The 21,189-nt window shown below is 40.6% G+C and overlaps 1 protein-coding gene across 19 annotated transcripts in view; it reads left to right on the plus strand.

Annotated features, from left to right (window-relative positions):
• PCDH15 (protocadherin related 15) overlaps positions 1-11,410 on the plus strand; it is a 539,977-nt gene extending 528,567 nt beyond the window's left edge. For 15 of the 19 annotated variants that reach the window (XM_080598442.1, XM_080598431.1, XM_080598457.1 and 12 more), the window contains 4 exons: positions 1,329-1,367; positions 3,250-3,323; positions 4,093-4,225; positions 4,953-9,452. In XM_080598442.1, the coding sequence (XP_080454568.1) occupies positions 1,329-1,367; positions 3,250-3,323; positions 4,093-4,225; positions 4,953-6,506 (1,800 nt within the window). In that variant the 3' untranslated portion in view covers positions 6,507-9,452. Of the gene's footprint in view, positions 1-1,328; positions 1,368-3,249; positions 3,324-4,092; positions 4,226-4,952; positions 9,453-9,478 lie in introns of those variants that run through there. The other 4 variants (XM_080598446.1, XM_080598447.1, XM_080598454.1 and 1 more) reach the window with 3 other exon arrangements.
• Positions 11,411-21,189: the final 9,779 nt, after the last annotated feature.

Raw genomic sequence — 21,189 nt, forward strand, 5'->3', positions numbered from 1 at the left:
TAACCTCCAGGCCAGGAGACTGCTGCTTGACAGCCTGCCAAAAAGTTCCGTAGGGCATTGCTTCCATTGCTTGCTGTGTTTTACTACAGCAGATTTAATCATCTGCTGCTGCCCACTGTCAAGGGCCCAGCACAAACATTTTCTGCAACCCACTGTGGTCTGTCCTTGCAGTGTCTTTCTTTCAGCAACGAGTAACATGGAGAATTTTCTTCAGAAATCTAAATGAACTCATTCAGTAATGAGAAAATTCTCTGACATGTGTTTCTATCATAAAGGCTGGTATTTACTCATGAGTGCTTTACCATTATTATTAATCTTAGGATGAGCTTCTGGAGCCTACTGCTGCTTATTCAGTAGTTTGTTGTGCTGTGATTTGGCCTCCTGATTTGCAGAGCTGATTTATGTCTCACAATTCAGCTACAGAGCTTCCCCGTCTCCCAGGGTTTGGTTTCGGCTGAAACAGTGCCACCAAATTTTGGGAGGAGTGTTCAGATAACAGTATTGATCTCCCTGAATAAATCTGATCCTAATTTGCAAAACTACAAATTAATGCGTATTAGTCTAAGTCATTTACAGAAAACTGGAGGTGCAGACTAATTAACAAAGTGACTGCCGAAAATGACCTGTGTTTAACTATGATGCACCATATAGATCTGTCAGTCCTCTCTGTGCGACCTCCAGGGGTCTCTCTGCTCACCCCAGCATGCTTTTCTCACAGTGTCCTGCACAGAGTAAGGAATCACAGATAAGCTGTAAAGAAAGTAAGTGAGATAATGTTTCACTATCTAATTGGGATTGTGAATTCAAGTCTATTTGTGGTTGCAAGGCATTTAGTTAAAAGCCACACAATTACAGAAATATAGATAGAGGACTGAAGTGATGGTACTGCAGCAGAAGCTTAGGGTAGAAGTCAAGGTACTTCAGGTTTTTAGTAGCTGAATCAGAGGCTTTTCTACAAACCCATAGGTTTGCTTTCTACCCATTGTGGGGAATTTTTGTTTGCCACTGTTTCCCTGCTGTCTACAACACACACGACACAATAATTCTATAGGACTCTGATAAATGTCCTTGAGCTAAATAATCTAGAGAATCACCACATAAACTGGAAAGCTGATTTCATATAATAAATAGTGGACTATAAAGTGGTAATACAAGAGTAGGTGCTCAGCAGTTTTCTCCTCAGTGAATATGGAAGCACCCAGGTGACTGCCATATGAAAGGCTCTAAAGAATCTGTGTTGTTAAGATTTCTTTCCAATCTTCTGACACAAATGACTTGTGTTTTAATTGTTACTGCCTAATTAACACCTTTCTAATTTTCTTCTGTAGCAACAGCAGTTGCTGAGACCTTCTCTTCTCAGACCAGAGGTACCAGTATTTTTCATGTCTTAATTGTTCAATAACAGTTAAAACGGCTTTTACATTATTTCCTAATCAAAACTCATCTTTGCTGGGTAATTTTTTTCCTGACTGTCTTAGATGAAGAGGAAGGCTCTAACATTTGTTAATCCATTTATGTAGTTTTTAAATACTTGAAATTTATTGCCTCTTGTTATTTTGGCTGCTCATGGCTTGTATGGATATCCTGTTCACTGGATGAAGAACTGGCTGGATGGCCAGGCCCAAAGAGTTGTCATGAATGGACATAAATCTGGTTGGTGGCCAGTCACAAGTGGTGTTCCCCAGGTCTCCGTATTGGGGCCAGCTTTGTTTAATATTTTTGTCAACCATCTTGATGAGGGGATAAGTTTGCAGATGACACCAAGTTGTGTGTTGATCTGCTTGAGGCTAAGAAGGCTCTGCAGAGGGATCTGGATAGGCTGCATCAGTGGGCTGCATCCAGTTGTATGGCATTCAACAAGGCTAAGTGCCAGGTGCTGTGCTTGAGTCCTAACAACCCCATGCAGTGCTACAGGTCTGGAGAAGAGTGGCTGGAAAGCTGCCCAGAGGAAAAGGACCTGAGGTTGTTGGTCCACAGGGGCTGTACATGAGCCAGCAGTGTGCCCAGGTGGCCAAGAAGGCCAGTGGCATCCTGGCTTGTATCAGAAATAGCATGGCTAGCAGGACTGGGGAAGTGATTGTCCCTTGTACATGGCACTGGTGAGTCTGCACCTCGGGTACTGTGCTCAGATTTGTGCCCTCACTACAAGGAAGATGGTGAGTTGCTGGGATGCCTTGAGAGAAGAGCAACAAAGCTGGTGAATGGGCTAGAAAATAGGACACATGAGAAGCAGTTGAGGGACCAGAGGTTGTTCAGTCCGGAGAAAAGGAGGCTGAGGAGAGACCTCATTGCTCTCTACAACTACCTGAAAGGAAGTAGTAGTAAGGTGGGTGTCTTTCTCTTCTTGGTTGACAAATGTTAGGGGAAGAGGAAATGGCCTTAAGTTGTGGCAGGGGAGGTTTAGATTGGATATCAGGAAGAATTTCTTCACAGAGAGCATGGTCAACCGTTGGAACAGCCTGCCCGGGGAAGTGGTGGAGTGGCCAACCCTGGAGGTACTTAAGAGATGTGTGGATGTGGCATTTAGGGACATCGTTTAGTGGTGGACTTGGTTGTGTCAGGCTGATGGTTGGACTTGAAGATCTTAAGGGTCTTTTCCAACCTAAATGATTCTGTGATTTTTGCCCTTGAGCATCTTTAAGTTGCTCCCATGTGCTTCATCACACAGACAGAAAGCTATCCTAGCTTCATGTCCAGATTCACAGAGACAATAATTTCCTCGCTATTCAAGCATGATCTATTTTTTCAGATAATTAGTCAACTGATAATCGATGATTGTACCTGGAGACGAACTAAGCAGTTGGCCTGCCAAGTTAATGGAAGTATTAGTACACTGCAGTGAAGTGCAAAGACAGTTCTTGTTTATAAACACAATACTTTCTGATTCAAATCTTTTAGACCCAATGTGATTCCCTGAATAGGCGAAGTGTATTTGCAGTGAGTGAATGGGAGTTTTATGCAGGGTAAGTGAGACAGTGTCCCACACCAGCAAGAGCCTGCATTTAGCTGACTTAGAACAGTCACTCCCAGGAAATACACCAGGGTGGGGGTCATTTAAAGCTTGTGTTGATTTCTCATTGTGGTTCTTGATGGTTAACAGTGTTCCTTGAATTATTATAGTTCTTTTCTTTGTGTTTTTTGTTTTTGTTTTTTTTTTTTTTTGCACTTTGGGGTAAGGTTCTTTGTGTCTTTATCATCAGTCATATCGTGTGTCACTGTTTGCATTCAATCGGTGTTCTCTCTCAACAGGAATTAAGTATGGAGTCTGGAATTGATCCAGGGCAGGAATACTATGGGCAAGATTACTACAGTTATGAGCATGGGTACATTTTCATTTTTCCTATGTATTTCTAAACATGCTGCTTTTCAAGGTTGGTGATGTTTATTATTACAGCACCTAATCTGGAGACTTCCCTTCACCTCAGGATTACTTTAATCTTTCCATCCACTAATGAGTGTGCTGACAACAAAACTCAATTCTCAAAAGTTAAAGGGGCATTGTGTAACTCCCTGCTTCTTTAGGAATCCAATTATTGCACCACAGTGTGCGTACTCCATTTATCATGCCATTTTTATAGTCTCTTTTTTATTTGCATATATCTGCTGTCTTGGAGATGAATTTACATCATCTCCTCCCCTTTTCTGTCTCACCAGCCTGAGTTCAGTGATACTTTCTGCTCATAGTTCCTAGCCAGCATCTGGCTTTTTACATTTACCTAGAAAAATATCATCCTGCCTTTTTTGGGTAAAGTCTGTTTGATTGCAAGCACTTTAGGGATTTGCTATTCTTACAAGCTTGCAAGGATTCTCCAGAACTGATCCTAGAGAATCTACTCTTTCATCCCTCAATTAAAAAAAAAAAAAAAAGAAAAGAAAAAAGGAAAAAAAAAAAGACCAAAGAAGATGAGGTACCTGGAAAAGAAGGTCGTTGCATTCAGGAGATCCCAGAGACCTGGCAGCTGGGGCTCCCTCCGGTTGTAATGGGCGTTGGGCCATTTGCAATAGTTTGTAGTTCGCACGTTTGTAGCTGTGTGTGGAGACACGCGTGAGTACATTGTTGCATGTTACAAAGAAATGATGGTGTTTTGCCAGGTATGAACTGCCTCAGTATGGGAGCCGCCGCAGACTGCTGTCTCCTTCGGGGATGTACGATGAGTATGGGGAAGTTGTGGTGGAGAACGATGGTGGCTACTACTACAGCCCACATGGATCAACAGCAGAAGAGGTAGGCATCTCTGGCGTGTTGAATCTGGCTCTGCAACAAGGCGAAGCATTGGTAAACCTAATCAAATGGATTTTGTAATTAGAATACTCTATATAGACCAAATAAGCAGCTCTTCCAATCCTAATCATTTGCCATTGTGATGACCAGTAAAGTTTGTGTCAGAAATGAAAAGGAATTGCAAAGTTTCTTTTAATATGCACATTAGTTTTTCCCTTAATGTAGATTTCTACTTCAATGAAAGTCCACATGGCCTTAGGTAATTCCATTTTATGTTCTTAACTGAATGGAGTGTTACTAATATTTAGCCTATAACTGGTGATTTTCCACTGAGAAAAATAGTCACCTAAACTAATTTAACATAAAGTTTACAACTGAATGTAAGGAAATTCTGAAATATCAGTGTCAGCCAGAAGAAATGTTCATTTTTTAAACTTAATATTCAGAATTACCAGACTCTTAATCCATCACATGGGTTTTTATTAAATGAGAAGAGATAACATTTATGAACCAGTATTTTTCCCTGTTGCCAAGGCAAGGTAGTTGTGCATTTGCAGCCTCTTCTACAAGTAAAGCTTCCTCATAACTTTGGTAAAATCTATTCTAAAACAAGTGAGTTAGTTTTAATCCTGGGAAAAAGTGTTGCATTTGTTCCTACTGACTTAGGCTATGAGTTTTTGTAATACCTATATTTCAAATTGTAATCAAGTTCCATTTTCATAATTTGCAGGGAATGAGTCAAGTCAGAGGTCCTTCAAGCAGAGGTATAAGCCAGAGAGCAGGGGCTCAAATAGAAGGTAGACCTTTAGGTGGTGGGATGGATCTAAGGCATGGCTCTGGAAGAGTATATAGAACCGGCCAGGGAAAAAGGAAACTAAAAGCAGTGATGCATTTAAGTCATGTAGCAGTCAGTGCTCAAAAACCAGTAGGAAGAGCTGAGTCTGCTCGTTCTCCGTGGAAGAAAGCAAAGATATTCCCAATGATTCTGCAGAAAGTGAAAGCCAGTAGGAAAGATTCCAGTTATGCCAAGTTGATGTCAGCTCGCCAAGTGGTTGATGAGAAAAGCATGATTATCAGGGGAAGTTACTTCCAGAAATCAACAGACGACAGACCTTCAATGAGAAAGCTAAATCATGTGTTAAAACGCATTAGCGTCTCCAGAAAATTTCAAGATGCAAGAGGAAAAGGAGAGGAAGAGTATGAAAGAGATGAAGCAAAATCAGGAGTTTCAATAAGCATCACAGCAGAGAGCGAACATGAGGATAGTGATTATGAGAAGGAGAAGAAGAAGAAGAGGAGAAGAAAATACTCTTCAGATGAGTCATCAGCAAAGAGTAGTAGCTCTGGCTCGGAGTCAGAAGATAAAGACTATTTGAAAGTAACTCTGGACCAAGATGAAGCCACTGAAAGTACTGTGGACTCTGATGAGGAAACTGGGCATGATTTGGGGGATTCTGATGAAGAATCTGGATCCAGCTCCAGCAGTGAATCAGAGGAGGACTCTTCTGAAGAGAATGGTGATGAGGAAGAGTCTGATAGTGATGAAGATGATAGCCTCTCAAGGAGCTCATCTACACAAAGTTCATTCAGCAAATCGGGGACTAGTGAGTCCAGCAGTAGAAGAAGCACTGAAAGGTCAAGTATAAAAAGTAGGAGAGGTAGCTCTCGTGGCAGAGTGAGGCGATCCAGCCAGAAATCGAACATCAGCTCTACTGCGTCAGGTACAAGCTACAGGAAAGCTTCAGGATCCAGCTGTAAGAGCAAAACTTCCTCTGCCAGCCTTGAAATAGAAGATACGATAGAAGAGGTTTCAGAAGAAGATGAACAAGAAGATACGGACCGAGTCGGTGCAAGCCCTGATGCAGATAACACAAACAATAGCGCAGTTTCTGAAACATCTGCAAATGCAAGAGCTGCTGCTAACAGAGAAGGCGAGAGAGGAAAATCAGGAATTAATGGTGAGGATAGTGAGGATGAAAGCACAGAGGAGGTTGATACAGATGCTAGTGACAAGGAGAAAGCTATCAGTAAGAATGAATCTTCTTGTCTAGAAAGTGAAATCAGTGTTACTTCCAAAGGTACTGAAGGGACAAAGAGCACAGCTAGCGCCCCTTCTAGCAAAACTGCTACTTCCCCTGATACTGGGAATCAAAGTTCAGACACTAATATGCACAGAAAGAAAATAAAAAAGATATCCCAGGAACACAGTCAGTCTCAGTCAGATGAGACCCTCAATACTGCCATTACGGAGTCAGAGACTGCTGGTGATTCTACGTCCTTTTGAAAAGGAAAAACAGTAGGTGGAGATATTGCAATAAGGAGTGATCTTGTTTGCTGTGCCTTCTGTGTGGTCTTTCCTAAACAATTCGTGCTTGACTAGAGGTAGCCAAAAAGAAAATGGCAAAGCTTATTGCTTCAGCACTTAAATCTTTTATGCTATGTTAAGGATAGAACTGTGGAAAACCAAACTAATATAATTCCTCTGAAAGACTACTCAGGTATACTTATTGATGGATATAGAAGGATTTATTTTCATATAGCAATGGCAAGAAAGAATACTTCTCTTTCTCTGCTAATTTCAGTAATGTAGTTAAAGAGGCACTGATAATTTTACATTTAATGCTTTGGCATTATGCATATAGTGATGCAAAAGTACATGGCATTTTGTATTAGCTGTGATGGGTAGCTCAATGAGCATGGTGGCACAAACCTGTTAAGAGCCCTGTGCTCAGGCAGGTTATGTCTGTGTCACAAAATAGCACTTACAGGAAGGAAAAGGTGCAAAACATACGGGATTCAGTGGAGAACAGGAATGAGGATGAAGATATTTATGACTTGAAGGTCATACATGGTTTCATCACATTTCACTACCATATAAGCATTTGCTAATCTTCACCTGAGTTCTCTGGTGTAAACCTTAGCCCTATTTTCTGGGAGGAAAACTGAAATTGTAGCACAGTAACATTCCCAAAACTGCTGGATATTACTAGCAGCACTGGGATTAAACTGCTTCCGGATTATGGGATTCAGGTTTTGTTGATGTACAAGGCAGGAGTGCAGAGGTAGGTGTACAATGTGAACTCGATAAGAAGAGGAAATGAGTTATATTTTCTAACTTCTGCCTTTCCCACTTTACTGTGTGGGGTTTGGATTTTTTTTTGGCTGTTTTTTGTTTGTTTTTAAAAAATATATTAAAAGTTTGAGATGCATAATGGCAAAGTATTGCTGGGTAACTATGTTCAGTATGTTGGTATTTACCTTTTAAAATTCACTAAGCTGCAATATCTGATGTCATTCAATAGAGAAATCTTATAGTACATTTCTGCTCAGAACGAGCATGATCGCCTAGGAAGGATTTCTGTTATTTACAACTTAAGTTGTCATCTTTGTGTTTTCGTATAAGAAACAATCCCTGCATGATTTACTGCTTCACAGAGCTCTTACCCGTGCTGCCAGCACACCAAGTATGAAAGCTTTGTATACACACAATCTATCTGTACTTCATCTGCCTTTTATCAAAAGCCATAGAGTTGTTTCTCAACCATTTATCCAAATAAGCAATAGAAAGCTTAAATAAAATTAAAGCTTTGAGCCAGTATTGGATTAGTCTTGTGAGTACTTTTGAGCTAGTACAAATTTGGCTTTGGGCATATGCACCAAAGCTCTGCCAGGAAGTCTCTATTAGAGGGAGCAAGAAAAATGTTTGAATTTTAATGATAGTGGGATACTTCAGCCTGCTGGGGAGTTACCCTGGAAGGGCAATGGATGCTGAGCTGTAAAACGTGATAGTAACCTTTCATTTTCTCTCTGGAATTCCAATTGAGATGTGAACTGGGTTTATGATGACTCACTTTTTGTATTCCCATATAGCACAAAATTGTAGCTGCACATGATATTTTCCCATAGATTCCATTTAAACAAGTCCGTCTGTTCATCTACCTGAATACATATGTGTGAAGAAAATTATATGTCTTTATCAGGAACAAATGAATAGGCCTATAAGTAATTTGTACAAAGTGTAACTTCTCAAAGCTTAAGAATTATCATCACCCGTTTCTCTCTGGCATGATATTCTTTCTCTTAAAACTGTCTTTTCTTAAGTGCATGTGTATGTATTGCAGTGGGAGTTAACTGTGATGGTATCTGCTGCCTTAGTGAAACAACAGCATTTGCTTTATTAATTCAAGAACAATGGTAGCTTGTTTCAGTGTATCACCAGGAATCAATCATAAATTATGTAATGGGGTTTTTGTAATCAATATTAGTACAAAGTTACTGCAACATGGAAATTGTTTGCATTAACTCGTTAAGAATGTGTATGGATTACATAAAATCAAAAGTCTCATTTCTCCACCATCTTTTATTTAATAGCAAAGCACCTCCATTGGTTCCTCTAGATTGGAATTGGCACAAAGCCTTACATCAATCTTTCTAACCAGCCATTTTTGCCAACATCGTGCCTGAGAGTTTCCCTTGTGTAGGTCCTGAGATATTTTTCTCCTGGACATAGCGTGCATATAAAGTAGCCCTGCTCAATGCCATTTCTGTGCAGAATTTACAATTCAGTAATACTCTGAAGGAAAACTTCTAAGGCCTTCCTAAGCATTTACCCCTTAGTACAGTATTTTATTAGAAGTATCACACAGTTTTGTCATCATCAATGCCTTCCCGTTTGTCTTATAAAGTGGTAGTAATCTAGTTGTTTTTCCTATCTCTTTGTAACACACACCAAGACATTGCTTTGTTGAAATATGTCTCGCTTACTAATACTGCAATTTACAGAAATTAACTCTCAGGAAGTAACATCTCTTTTTCCAGAATTCTCAAAAGAAGATGCACTTCGACTTAATTGCAGCACAGCTGAATGCATCTAGCAACCCCTCACTGAATTTGTCACTACTTGAAAAAAAAATCTAATTTTTATATCTTTATAGCTTTTATACCTTTTCTTATACCATCTAAGTGAAAGGATGCTGTTCACAAACTAAAATGAGTTTATCCTTGTAACTTTCAAGTACAAGGAATTGATTGAATTGATTGTGTGTTCAGGCATTAGGCATACATGGTAGTGGCACAGAGTGGTAATCAGAAGAGTTAGGAAATACCAATGTACAGTCTAAAAGGAATAGTACAAAATGCCAAGTTAAAATTTCACACTAAATGTCTAGATAAAAGATGAGATAGATAGGAAAAAGGACAAAAAGCTGTAAGAAATCATACTGAGATTTAATAACATTTCTGTTTATCATTAAACAGTGGGCCAGAAAGAAAAGGATCAAGTTGATAGTTGACCCAGAGTATGAGACCAGCTCCACTGGAGAAGACAGCGCTCCTGATTCCAGCCAGAGGAATCGTCTTAATAACCCCAATATTCAAAACAACGTCAATGGTAACATCTACATTGCACAGAATGGCTCTGTTGTCAGAACCCGTCGTGTTTGCCTTGCTAATAATTTAAAAGTCACATCTCCAGTGAGGCTGGGGAAACAATTCAAGAAACTGGACAAGCTTGCAGTGACACATGAGGAGAATGTCCCACTGAACACATTGTCAAAGGGACCATCTTCTAGTGATAAAATGAACACGAGGCCTTGTAGCGTCTCATTTGCTTCCTCTATAGGGGCCGAAAACATAGTAGCAAAGCCAGGCGGCTCCAAAATGAAAAGCACAGAAGAGCAGGAATCAGTTGTTGATAACGAGGATGTCAAAGAGCCCTTGGAGTCACACAGTGAACACACACAGTCAGATGAAGAGGAGCTCTGGATGGGCCCTTGGAATAATCTTCACATACCAATGACAAAACTGTGATTATTTTTTTTTAAATTTTAATTTTTACTTCAGTTTATAATAAACTGCGCTTTTTATTGTCACTGAAGAAAATGTATGAAGTTTGTATCATGCACATGTTGTATACTACAAATGACATGCTTTAAAGCTAAAAAAAAAATTTGCACTCACATTTGTACCAATTAATTGTCCCCCCCAACAACTGTTTTGACAGGCTCCAATTTCACTAAACAATACTTCATTTAAGTTAATTAGATTTTTTATCTTGATTTATTGTTTAATAAATAGTAAACTACTAATAACTGCACAGCAACATTTGGTTAACTTTTCAGACAGTTCTATACATGCCTAGCTTGTTTTTCCTGTAATGGTACTTGTGGCTATACTGTTTAGATTTGGAAAATTGTCTATTTATGTTCAAGATTTATATCCAGAGCTCTTGATTCTGAACTCAGAGTAATAAATTAAAAATAAATCCATGAAAGTCAATGGAGCAAATCTGCTGGTTTAAATTTGAGTAACAATACCAAAGTCAATAGTGATACACCATTTTTTTCCAACAGACGATCTCACTCAATGCTGAAATAGCAAACTAATGTAAGAGTGGAATCAGGGTTTGTAAGGCTATAGCATTGTTAAACAGGAAAGTGGAATAGAAGATTAAATAAGATAAAATTGCAAAGAGGAAGGAAATGTAAGGCAATTAATCTTATTCAGAGTTACCTTGCCGTGGTTTGTTCATTTTCTTTTGTAAATTAGCTCATTCCAATTTTCTTCTCTAGTCAATTTTTCATCTTTTCATCTCTTCCCAGATCAGTGCTGTTTTCTTCTTTATATGGTCTTTAGCTCCAGTTTTTATGCTCCATCAATAATTGTCATTCTATGGCTATATTCCTCTGAAATAAACCAGGATGATACAGGACTCTGTGAGATAGAAATAGGTATAAAAAGTAATTAATGGGAAGGGGATAGATACATTTTCAAGCCCAGCTAGCTTTTGGGTTAAATGGTACAATCACTATTCCACTCTGATAGTGTTGAACATAAACCTGCTGTAAAGACAAATGGATCATGGTGAAGGGGATAAAAAGCGAACACTTTCTGAGACTAATATGCAGAAATGCAGCTGTGAAGGACAAGGGGTGTCAGAACACAGAATTGTTCCAAAATCTTTTAAGTGAGCATTACTTGTAAAATACACTGTGTAAAATACTGGTAGCTGCTTTTAATTTCTGTTTATAACTCGAAATAGTGAGTGTGTCATGTTACAAATTCAACAGGGAGCTGAGAAACATCATTGTTCATAACCACCAAGTAATACTTAAAAGACATTAACGATGCAGAGCAAAGTATTCTTCTCCAATGTGATATTAGCAAAAAGCATATATGTATATTTATACATGTGAGAAAAGTGTCCTGTTGTGTTATGCCAACTTTTTCTTCAGGATGAGATCTAACTAGTTGTGAGAACAATACGGGTACCTCTTGAAAGGTGGGAAGAGTCCACAGTTAAATGCATGCGACTAATAAGGAAAGGATTGGCATCATCATTCTTTCCCTGGTGCTATACCACAAGATCTGGATGACACTAGCTGTTGGTTCTGCTCTGGCAGTAAATGGACTTGTGCTGCTGTGATTTGGTTTGTTTTTCCCTTGCACAGATTATCCTACAGGCAATTCCTCTTAATGTTTGTCTTTAGAAGCTGTTTGCATGTTATGGTGATGTAAATGTCACATTTCTGTCAAATACCTCCTTTTCAACCTGAGGTTTCCAACCAAATATTTTGAGATGGTGCTTGTTTTTAGGCATGAGAAATGCAACATAGCCTACCATATGAGAAAAAAAAATACTGGATATTTCTTGCTCCTAACTCTTTTTCCCTTGGCATATATGGACTTGCTACCTAACAAAAAATAGCTGTTTGGAATTTAGCTAGAGTCTGAACATACAGACAAGAATGATGGAAGGAACAACAACAAAAAAAATCTATTCTTTGAAATAACTAGTAAAATGTTATATTTTAATCCTGTTTAAGATACTGTTGTTATTTCATTACATCATTTTTTTTGCAAGATCTGTCAATTCAATTTTTACTGAAGACTCTAAGGTCATACGCTTTTTAGAGAAACATCATCTTCCAGCTACTCTCAATTTTCTACCTACCTGTTTTCATTAGAGACGCACAGCTCTGCCAGCTTGCATGCTGTGAAGGATTGTCATGCCCATCACTGATGGTCAGCAGTACAGCGCATGCTTATCAAGCGCAAAACCTATCAATACCTTCTCTTTTGTGCTGTCCATGTGCTCATATCTTTCCCCACAAAGCAAAGAGCTTAAAAACTTTCACTCTTTCAGGAATGGGCAGGGTTTGTCTAAAATCTAACTTGATTTTAGCTAAACTTGTAAAGACTTAATGACCTGAATGAATACTGACTGAAAAGAAAGGGCTTTGTAAAATCTTTTACAGGTTCAGAAGATTTTAGGGGTGTATTTTTTTTCCTTTTTTTTTTTTTTCCTGTGAATGTAACACTATAAATAAATAGTGTAAATTAATACAGATTTTAAACTGTGAGCAGATAGTGGGTTCCAGAACCAGTAGCAATAACAGTACATGGTGATAGAGTGAAAAATGGTCACTTCCACTTTCTTTTGGCAAGTTTTGTATTAGCATTGCTTTTACGGATACAGTAAATAAAATAGAATATCTGGGTCTTGGGATATAATTTTCAGCTATTTAACCACTGAAATTTGCAGAGCTGATGATGCAAGACATGAGTATTTTCCCCTGGGTGGCAGAACTGCTCAATGGCTGACCAATCAAGGTGATACTCATTGCTCCTTACATTGATTTAATTTGTATGCTCCTCCAAGCAGGCACTAACAGTTTGATGGCTTGTGCTACGTCTTCCGTACAAGAAAGGTTCCAATGACAGACTTGGTGGCTTGTGGAAGGGCAGTGCAATACTGTGAGGCAGGACAAGGTATGTTTGGAAAAAAAATAGAAACTTCCATTATTTTTCTTTAAATGTGTGCTGCTATGAGCAATATTGCAAAGAAATCCCCACACAGGGCCTGTTAGGGTGCTTAAAAGGTTTAAGTATTAATGGTACACTCCATGCACCCCATGCACCCATTATTTGCCCGAGTGGGTATGGGGGAAAAGGACAGCACGATTGTGATGGGTTCTGTGCCTGTCTTGGTACCTTCTGCTGGTAGTGATTTCACAATAGGATCACTCAGCATCTCCAGGGTTGAGTCCTTCCAGAAGCTAGTTACGTAGCTGGAAAACTTTGCAAGGACAGTAAAATGCAAAAGAGACAGAAAATTCTGTGGTTTTTTTAGTGTTTTTTTTTGTTTGTTTGTTTGTTTTATTATTTTAGTAGTGGTAGAACAGCAATCTCATACACAAATCTCAGCTTCCATAATCGAAAAACACAGCGGGAACTGAGTATTTTGAAGCAGTCACAACCATGAATGGCACTCTGGAAAGTGTCATGCTCATCAGAATAGCTTGAGTAGCTAAAACCACCTCTTCTGGTTCAAAGCCGTGGTGGTTCTAGTTTCTTGCAGTGGTCATCTCCAGGCTGCTTTTGCAGGATCCCAGTGCTTGGGGAGCATTTTCTTTTTATATCAGTTTGTCTCTAGAAAATGTCAGTTGTAACTCAAACCGTTACAAATACATTACATTTTGCAGCCAGTGAGTGGTGATAAACACTTCTTACCTTGTAAGATTAATAATTTTCCTGCAAATGGGGGGTATAAACTTGAATGCTTTTTCATCAAGCCCTGGCTTGTGGCTGTGCAGATGCACAACTAGCTAGAAATAAAATAGGCAGCAGCTCCCTCCTGTGTAGCACATGCCTGCATGCTGACCCTTCAAATGCTGCACACAGAACTCTAAGTTACCACTGACTGCCCTGTTTTTTGTAGTCTAAGAAAGACTTGCATTTATTACAAAAGTATTGATAAACAACAAGGTTAGATAAATCCCCCAAGAAACAGATGGCAGTTTATCAAATGAATTTGGAAGGCAGCTGTTTCTCAGAAGCCTATTAGATGAGCACTGAGAAATACTACCTTTTTTCTTTATTATTGGAAGAAGAGCATTTCAGTAATTTCACTGTTTGGACTTGGAGCACTAAGCCCAGGTGATTAAATGATAAAGCTGTCACACAGACCTGGATCAATAGTGTAGCAGCAACACGAGCAGAATTGGGTAATTCACGTGTAACCAAAGCTTTCAGGGTGGTACCAGCCCTGTCAGACGAAACATGGTTTATCTTTCTAGCACTGATCGTTGCTCTTTACCAATACAGGATAAAACAACGATGTTCCTTCCGTGAGCCACCCAAGAGTAGCACCAATCCTGCAAACTGTTTGCACGTTTTCAAGCAGAGGCTGTTTGTGAGACTGCCATGATAGCCACAGTGAGTTGCAGCATCCCAAGGAGTGTTTGCCTCTCCCCATGTGGATTCTGTAGAAACATACAGGTGGCCGTGGCATGCAGGAATTGCTGCCCTTTGGCTCCCACTAAGCAGACAGCGTGGGCTGAGTGTGTGTGGGCAGCCAGTGTTGAATTCAGCAGAAGTGGATGCAAACCCCTGATCCCAGCTGTGTGGAGCAACGCCTTGCAAATAACTGATTCTAGCCCAAGGGAGTTTAAATGATATGCCCACAACCTGGCAAAGAGCAGCAGTTTCCACTTAGAGATGGGGGAAGAAAACAGAGCTGCTCAAGCAGCAAATCCATTGGGGCTCTATGGACAGAAATGTGGAGATCCTTGCAGTTATCCTCTTTTGCACAGCTGTGCAGCTCTTAACCAGTATTTGGCTTTCAGGAGGTCCCATTCTTTGTTCACATGGCAGGGAAACTCCAGCTCTGGACAGATTGACCTTGCTTGGAGCGGATGATGGCTGGTAAGTTGTTCGCACCGCATTCAAAAATGCATTTGGGGAAGGGACAGTGTCTGCAAAGTGTCCCTTTTGCTGCTCTTTAAAGAGCAAGGACAAGATGCTGTGTTCACACACTGTTAAAAATCTCTTCACTCTTAAAGCTCGTCTGAAATGCCTAAAGAATTTAGGCCTCACCCTTTTAAAGCAACAAAGGTAAAATTGGCCCCTCACTGCACGCAGCTTAAGATTTCATTCTCTGCTCCCAGAGACTGTGGACATGATACCTGGTAAAGATAAATGCAAGGGCACTTGGGCTGACCTCATTGCAGCAGACATCAGGAAGTTTGCAAGTGCCTGTTCCCAGGGAGCATGTTCCTGCCAGCCCTGTAAGTGCTCAAGGAATCCTGTCAGTTTTCTGGGGAGTTGGGGAGGGCAGCTTTTGTGCAGAAGTGAACGTTGTGTAGCACTGGAGTGAGGTTTAGTTTTGTATCAAGAGCTGAGGGAGGATATGAAGCCTTCACATTGCTGACATGGCCAGGCCATTTTGTGTATCAGTGTTGCTGAGCTTGCGAGTTAATGGTATGTCAATGACGTACGCATCTGTCTCTGCCTGCCCACAGATAATCTGTTGTCTTTTGAGGCATGTATATGCTCATGTTGTGCCTCCTGTTAACCAATGATCACTTAAATACACGTGCTTGCAAGTTCCCATTCCCCAGGGCAGTGGTCTCGCAGGAGTTTGGCAACTTGCAGCCAGGTGGCTCATAGAAGTACAGCAAATGGCTGTCCGTCACATAGGTTGGAGCTGATGGTATTTTATTTGGGCAAGAATTACGCCTAACCTCTCACAGGTAACTAATTTTGTAATATGCTACAGTTTGGCAGACTGCACTCTTTCTGTGGAGCCACTGGCAAGGGTTGCAGCTTAACTTTGGTCCATTGTGCAGTTGGTTGCTGTTTTTTGTGGAAAACAAAAAGTGGCAAAACCACTGTGTTTACCATTCTGATGTAGCTGCTACTCCACAAAGTTACAATTTAGACTGTCCTTACTGAGTTCACAGAAACTCTACTTTGTCATGATTTCTTTAGTAACTAAGAAAGAATTTCTTATTTCCTTGATAAAGGTCACCAAGGGAAATTATATTAAGGTCATTATTTAATCTAATTAATTTTTCACAGGTAGAAAGATTTTTATTTTTTTTTTTATGTATTACATTTTAGAAATTAGACCTAGACAGCATTTCTGTAACAGCATTCTAACTTGTTATCTCAGAAACACTGTTAAGAGGCTGTTTTAATGAAAAAGGAAAATGCAGTTTTTAAATATTTAAAATATTAAGCAGGGTCTGCCCTGATTTACTGTTACAAAAATCTATCACAGCATGCTAGTCTTAGGAAGAGGGGTTAAACAAAATGGTAAATGCTGATTAATCACCACTGTTTAAATGAGAAACATGAAGCATAAGAATGCAATAAACTATAAAACTTAATACCATAATCAAGCGAAGTGAGAATAGCAAATATTTATGTCTCCCACATCAATTTAATTTACTGATAGATCTTTTTCCTTTGCAGACTGAAAATGCTCCATAGTTAATAATCCACGATCAATATGCATAACCAAAGTATAAGGATGGGAATTCTAAGTAGACTTTGTGGCACAAAGTGGCCTGCAGGCACCTTGAAAGATCTTCACAATGTGGTGAAACACTGGTTGTGGATAGTTTTTTTTTAAATCCACTGAGTTAGAAGCATAGTAAGGGAACACAACTGGTGCTCCCAGATCAGACATTCAGAAGCTACACATGGCTATGCCACTGGCTCCTCCTTCATTTCCTTAAAAACATGAAGCAAGGACAAGAGAGACAGGACTTTTCACAGAGAGATACCCAGTCTATCACAGGTGCTAGAGTGCAGGCACGCTGGGCAGTGTGCTACCCAAGCTAATTATCCTGCCAAGATGACATATTACAGTCACTTTTTCCTGGACTCACAGCATAGCCATGCCCTTGTTAGCTCAGTGGGATTTGCTCTTTGTGCATGTATCCATGGGTGTCAGTACACATACACGCATTCACCCATTCATCCATCCTTCTCCATCTATAAATGTATAGCTAAGACATGGATTATTAGATAGAACAGATCTTTCCGTTAAAACAAGCTACTAACCAAGAGCAGTACTGTAAATAAAAGAAGGAAATTCTGTTTAAAAAGCGCGATGCATCTTCAAGGGGGCAGGAGGGAGAAACAGAAGAATGATGAAAGGTGCAGCATTCATTAGCACTGTGCAGTAACATGACCGCCAGACCCCAGCAGGTCACAAAGCAGGGACACATAGCTGTGGTACTGCTGTGTGCACTGCAAGGACTGCAGCGGTGATAGCACTGTGGTGGTGCAGAACCTTCCCTCCCAGTCCCATGTCCCGGACACAGCTGAGCATCTGTGTCTGAGGCACGGGCACACAGGCGGTTGTGCACTGCCCTGTGCCCACAGACAGGAAGAGTATCTTGCTGAAGCTGGAGCATGTTGCTTGTACCACTGTGAAGGCAAGACAGCTAAACATCTTCTTGTGCCAAACAAGCTTGGGTTAGCAGGAGGCAATGGGCTCAGCTGTACTCTCCGTAAAGGCAGGAAGAAAAGTCACACTGATTTCAGCAGCTGCTCTGTGATTATGACACTGCTTTCCAGCCTTCCTAATAACCTCCATGTCCTCAAACTAATGAAGATGTAGACAATAAATGAAAAAAGTATAACAACAAAGCACAGCAAAGCTTTTGAGATTTAAAAACAAGGTAGCAGGCTGCAAGTACATTGAAACATCCCATCTGCTGCTACTGCAGGATGTGTCACCTTGATTTCTCATGCTTCCCCCCCAGCAGTCAGCTGGCATGTTGCATGGAAAATACGATTAGGGCAATATATGTTTTTTAGGAGTTTTGGGAGGGTTGGAGGAAGGAATTAACCCTAGGTTGTGCCGGTGGATGAGAAGCCGAACATGATCCATCAGTGCCCCGGCAGCCCACAGGGCCGACCATGCCCGGGGTGCCTCAGGCCCGGCGCTGCTGGCCGGCCGAGGGAAGGGATCGTCCCGCTCTGCTCGGCCTGCTGCGGCCTTGCCTTGAACACTGCGTGCGGGTTGGGGTGCCGCGGTACCGGAGGTGCATAAAGCTACTAGAGAGCCCCCAGAGGAGGCTGTGAGGATGGTGAAGGGCCCAGAGAGCAAGGTGTGTGAGGAGCAGCTGAGGGCCCTTGGTCTGCTCAGCCCAGAGCAGAGGAGATGAGGGGAGGCCTCATGGCGGCCTGCAGCTCCCTCACGGGGAGCAGAGGGGCAGGCGCTGAGCTCTGCTCTCTGGGGACAGCGACAGGACCCGAGGGAACGGCATGGGGCTGGGACAGGGGAGGTCAGGCTGGGTGTTAGGGAAAGGTTCTGCACCCAGAGGTGGTCAGGCACTGGGACAGGCTGCCCAGGGACTGGGCATGGCACCGAGCTGCCAGAGGTCAAGGAGCGTCTGGACACCGCTCTCAGACATTTGGTCTGATTTTGAGTGATGCTGTGTGGAGCCAAAAGCTGGTCTGAATGATCCCTGCCAACTTGGGATAGTCTGTGATTATATGGATTACAGAAATTTGTACTCAATATGTTTAGCACGTGCTGGTAAAATGCTATAGCTGTTGAGGGACAGGCTTTTTTTCATGCTTCTAGACAGGAGAAGTGTCCAAGAAGAATTTGCTCACTAAGTGTTAAGTCTTGGTTTCGTTGCAGATCACTAGGAACGCAGAAATGACTTCTGCAGTCAGCGTAGAGGTTACCAGGATGCTGGGACTTTGCCAGTTCACCCTTGATCCTCATCGTTCATATCTTCTCTCCCAAATATCACATCCACTTTCCAGCTGTTTGTTTTTTGTTTTTTTTTTTGCGGTGTGTTGTCCAAGAAATCTCTGATAGCTGTTGAGCAGCTGCATTGTTTGCATTGTACAACTATGTATGGATGTATAGGAAAATGAAAGGTCAGTTTAAGCAGTAATTAGCTTTGGGAGTTAACAAGAAAAAACAACACTGATACTTTAGTCTTGATCTTTTCTGGCTGAGCCGATTAGGGGCAGGATGTTAAAGCAATAAAGTCTTTGAAATGCAGTAGCTGTCACAGCACTGCAGTTTCCCAGCGTGACTGATGTTAAGATCAAATGATGCTCAGTGGACACATACACTGACCATGCCTCCATATAGGGATGCTCCCTGCACTTCAACAACATGAATTCTGGCTGATGGCACATCATCAAAGAATAGGGTTGTTTTAGGAACTAATGAAAAATATTCAGCTCTTTTTGTTGTTGCTACTGAGATGCAGGTTTCTATCTACCTTGAAAAACTGGTAAAGTGGGTTTCCTGAATAACACACATAACAGACGATCCAGAGACAAATCAATTCTTACATAGCCTTAACAAAGGAGACTTCTCTGAGGCTATTTCACTTCAGCTCTTATTACTGATATATATTTTAGAAGCTTTAATTATAAATGACAAGGGTTATAACTATAGGAAGATTGTGCATGTCTTGTATTCAAGCAGCAAAATGCTACCTGGATTTATAAAAGGAGATTATCTTTATAAATGCACTGTAATAACTACCTCATGAACCTCTATAATAGGGGGCCTGGTTTGAAGGCTTGTGTGTGGTGTTGTTTTCTGGTTTGGTTTGGTTTTGTAGCAAGCTTGTTATTGAAGCTATTCACAACTGGCCTTTTTCCTGCATACCTAGCTTGAGCCATATTAGGTCTGTACTGCAGAGTAAAGGACTTAAGACTATATTAAGTGTAAATATGTAACTCCTTAGACTGATTCCCCACTGTAGCTCCCACTCCTGTTTTCACATTCCTCTTTTTGCAGGTTGGTTTCTGGGCATTGATTCAGTACTGTTCTATAAAGGTGGATTTAAAAGCAGATGATCTGTATAGAACATCAGAATGAGGACAGAGAAGTATCAATTGCTGCCAGTAAAACAGCCTGGCTACAGCATGCGTTAGATAAACAGGCTGACTTTTCAGTGGAAGGTGTCTTCTCAGTGAAGGTTCACCATCCAAGGCAATTTTCTCTCTGCTTGTTCTATGAGCAACTTCTGCAGTAAGCTTTACATAGAAGGAGCATATGGCCTTCCCTGGCTTCTTATTTCATGCAAGTATGTATTAGAAAAATGCCATCTCTGCCATGATCTCAGTTCCTTGCCTGATGGTGCCCAATTATTTTGCCTTGTTCTGGGTTGTGCTCTGATTTCTGAGATCAATGATGGCTCTAGGAGTTTTTCCTGTAGTTGTACCTAAAAGTCCAGAGTTTGGCATCTTCCCAGTAGGCTTTGGACTACTTTTTCCTAGTTGCATTTCCTTGTATTTCACTCTGCTGAAAGTTACCTTCCTGCCTTTTTTTGCCAAATAATTCAGTACTGTGACATTTCTCTGGGGTAACGTGGCATCACTGTACCTCAAACCACTGGTTTGTTTCATTTGGCTTGCTTTGTTTTTCTGAAATATATTCCATAATGTGCAGTGAAATAGCATTTGGTGGATAGGTATTCTGTGCTGTTGCTGGTGATAGAGTTTATTAGTATTTGGCCTGTGCAATAATAGAGGCATTTATATCAGCTGAGCAGTTATGCAAGAGCTTAGGTAGTCTTTAATCCCTCTCTATTTTTCTAGGTAAGGTGATATCTGTATTAAAAACAAAAAAGATCTGGTCAGGCAGATAGTGTTGGGGAGATCTTATTTACAGTTGAATACAGCTCTATGTGACTGAACTGAAGAGGAAAACACACTCCTTAAACCAAAGGGGAAAAACTGAGACAGCAAAAGGTGTGGACATTAGAAGCACGAGTCTGATGCTTCTACCAATAACTTTGCTTCATCAGGTGATGAATTTTCATAGAAATATGAACACTATAACGTAGTTTTATTATTTTTTCCCCATTTTTAAATGCAGTATTGTTAAAATTTCAGCCTGAGCAAGCTACTCTGATGCTAGCCATACTTTTACAGATACTATTGTGTTAACATTGCTAGTTGTAGCCCATGAATTTACTGATTTGAAAAACCAGAGGGAGTGGATTACTTCTGTTTCCCAGTTGACATTGTATAAATGTTACAGACATGATTTATCTTTTGTGAAAGATACAAGAAAGATGTTAATGTTTTACAGTCATGCTTAATAACATTTCCAGAATCTTTCTAGCTGAATCCAGAGAAAGAAGTACTATTTTTGATCTAAAAACCTCCAAAAACAGAGAAAAAGATTTTAT

This window comes from Anser brachyrhynchus, assembly GCF_964034855.1.
Source record: "Anser brachyrhynchus genome assembly, chromosome: 6".
Lineage (NCBI taxonomy): Eukaryota > Metazoa > Chordata > Aves > Anseriformes > Anatidae > Anser > Anser brachyrhynchus.